General features: G+C 42.0%; 1 protein-coding gene across 1 annotated transcript in view; it reads right to left on the reverse strand.

Annotated features, from left to right (window-relative positions):
• LOC112156860 (plakophilin-4) overlaps positions 1–1,400 on the reverse strand; it is a gene marked incomplete at its 5' end in the record, with an annotated part of 52,664 nt that overhangs the window by 12,065 nt on the left and 39,199 nt on the right. The window contains 1 exon segment of the mRNA XM_024289244.2: positions 461–578. Within this exon segment, the coding sequence (XP_024145012.1) occupies positions 461–578 (118 nt within the window).

The following is a 1,400-nucleotide window of genomic DNA, read 5'->3' on the forward strand; positions in this document are numbered from 1 at the left end:
TGTGATAGCTCCGACATTATTTGCACGTTGCACCGCTAACGTTAGCTTGAGGTCGTGAGGTGCAGGAAGCTAGCGGGGGAGAGTGTAAACGAAGAGATGATGGGACGTAAGCTGAGGCTTACTTCCACGCCAACACAGAAAATTACGTTTTTTTTTTGTTTGTTTTTGGCTTAATAAGGTATAATCATAGTAAAAATACCACTGGGAATGAATTTAAAGTAGATTATACGATGATTGGAGCTTTTATTGAACATCATATGTTGTTTCTCTGACTCATACATTTGTTTTATATCAATAAATTTAAACCTAAATATTAGATTGATGTCACTTTATCCTCAGAACATTAGAAACTATCATTTAAGTCAGCAGTTTCCATGGCAACAACCTCAAAACAAGTCATTTTTGGGGTAATTAATGACATTCCAAAGTCTGTGCCAGCAGGGGAGCGTCTTCGATGTACCTTGCTGTCGTAGTCGGAGGTGTTGACGCAGGCTTTGAGGATGTGCAGCAGCGAGTCCACCAGACCCTCGCAGCAGCGCAGCTGGCTCCTCGCCTCCTCCCCCGCCGAGCTCAGGTTCCTCTCACACACAAACACACACACAGCTGCAGTGAGCGGCTCCCTCCACAGGGAGGCGTCAAACCTGCCTGGAAACAGGAGAGGAGAGGCTGCGTCCTCCAATCGGAGGGAACTGCACGACAGCTCCCAGCTCCCACAATGCATTTCAATGATCTCCAGCGTCATTGGGACTGAAAATCGCAGTGCAGTCCGTGCGTTTGCATGCACCTCTGAATGGATGGAGTTCATACATGGTTGTTAGTAAAAAAAAAATATATATGTTTTAGTTGTTTTTCTTCTTAACTTAATTAGAACAGAATGTAAGAGCTATTTTATCAGAAAGAGTATTAGGAATAGTCAAAGGCTAAACATTAATAGGAAAAATACTGGAACAATAGTCTCAGTAAGTCTGCAAACTTGTAAAAGACAACAAAAATAAGCAAAAATGTGTCGTTTTTAAGCCTTTTCCAAACCTCATCTCTGTGGATGTGGCGGTTTTTCTCTATACATGAGCGTGAGTTGATGCACAAACACGAGAGGGAAGGACATGTCAGCACGACGCCGCTCAGGCATCACGCACTGAAACGTAAAACCCTTTAAAATGATCCCGGACGAGCCCCCGCTTCTGTCACGCTCCTCCTCACACTCGCCACACGAACCAAATCCAAACGACAAAATGTTTATAGAGACCAGACATGGTAAAAAACATACCAGAATTCAATTTTTTTTTAAAGTAATTGTTTGAAATTGTTTTTCTGAAGTCCAAACAACTTTTATCTTTCTAGAAACCAGTGAGTTTAACACTTGAAACACTAACGTCAATTCTTCAAAAACTCTCAATATT

This window comes from Oryzias melastigma, linkage group LG2, assembly GCF_002922805.2.
Source record: "Oryzias melastigma strain HK-1 linkage group LG2, ASM292280v2, whole genome shotgun sequence".
Lineage (NCBI taxonomy): Eukaryota > Metazoa > Chordata > Actinopteri > Beloniformes > Adrianichthyidae > Oryzias > Oryzias melastigma.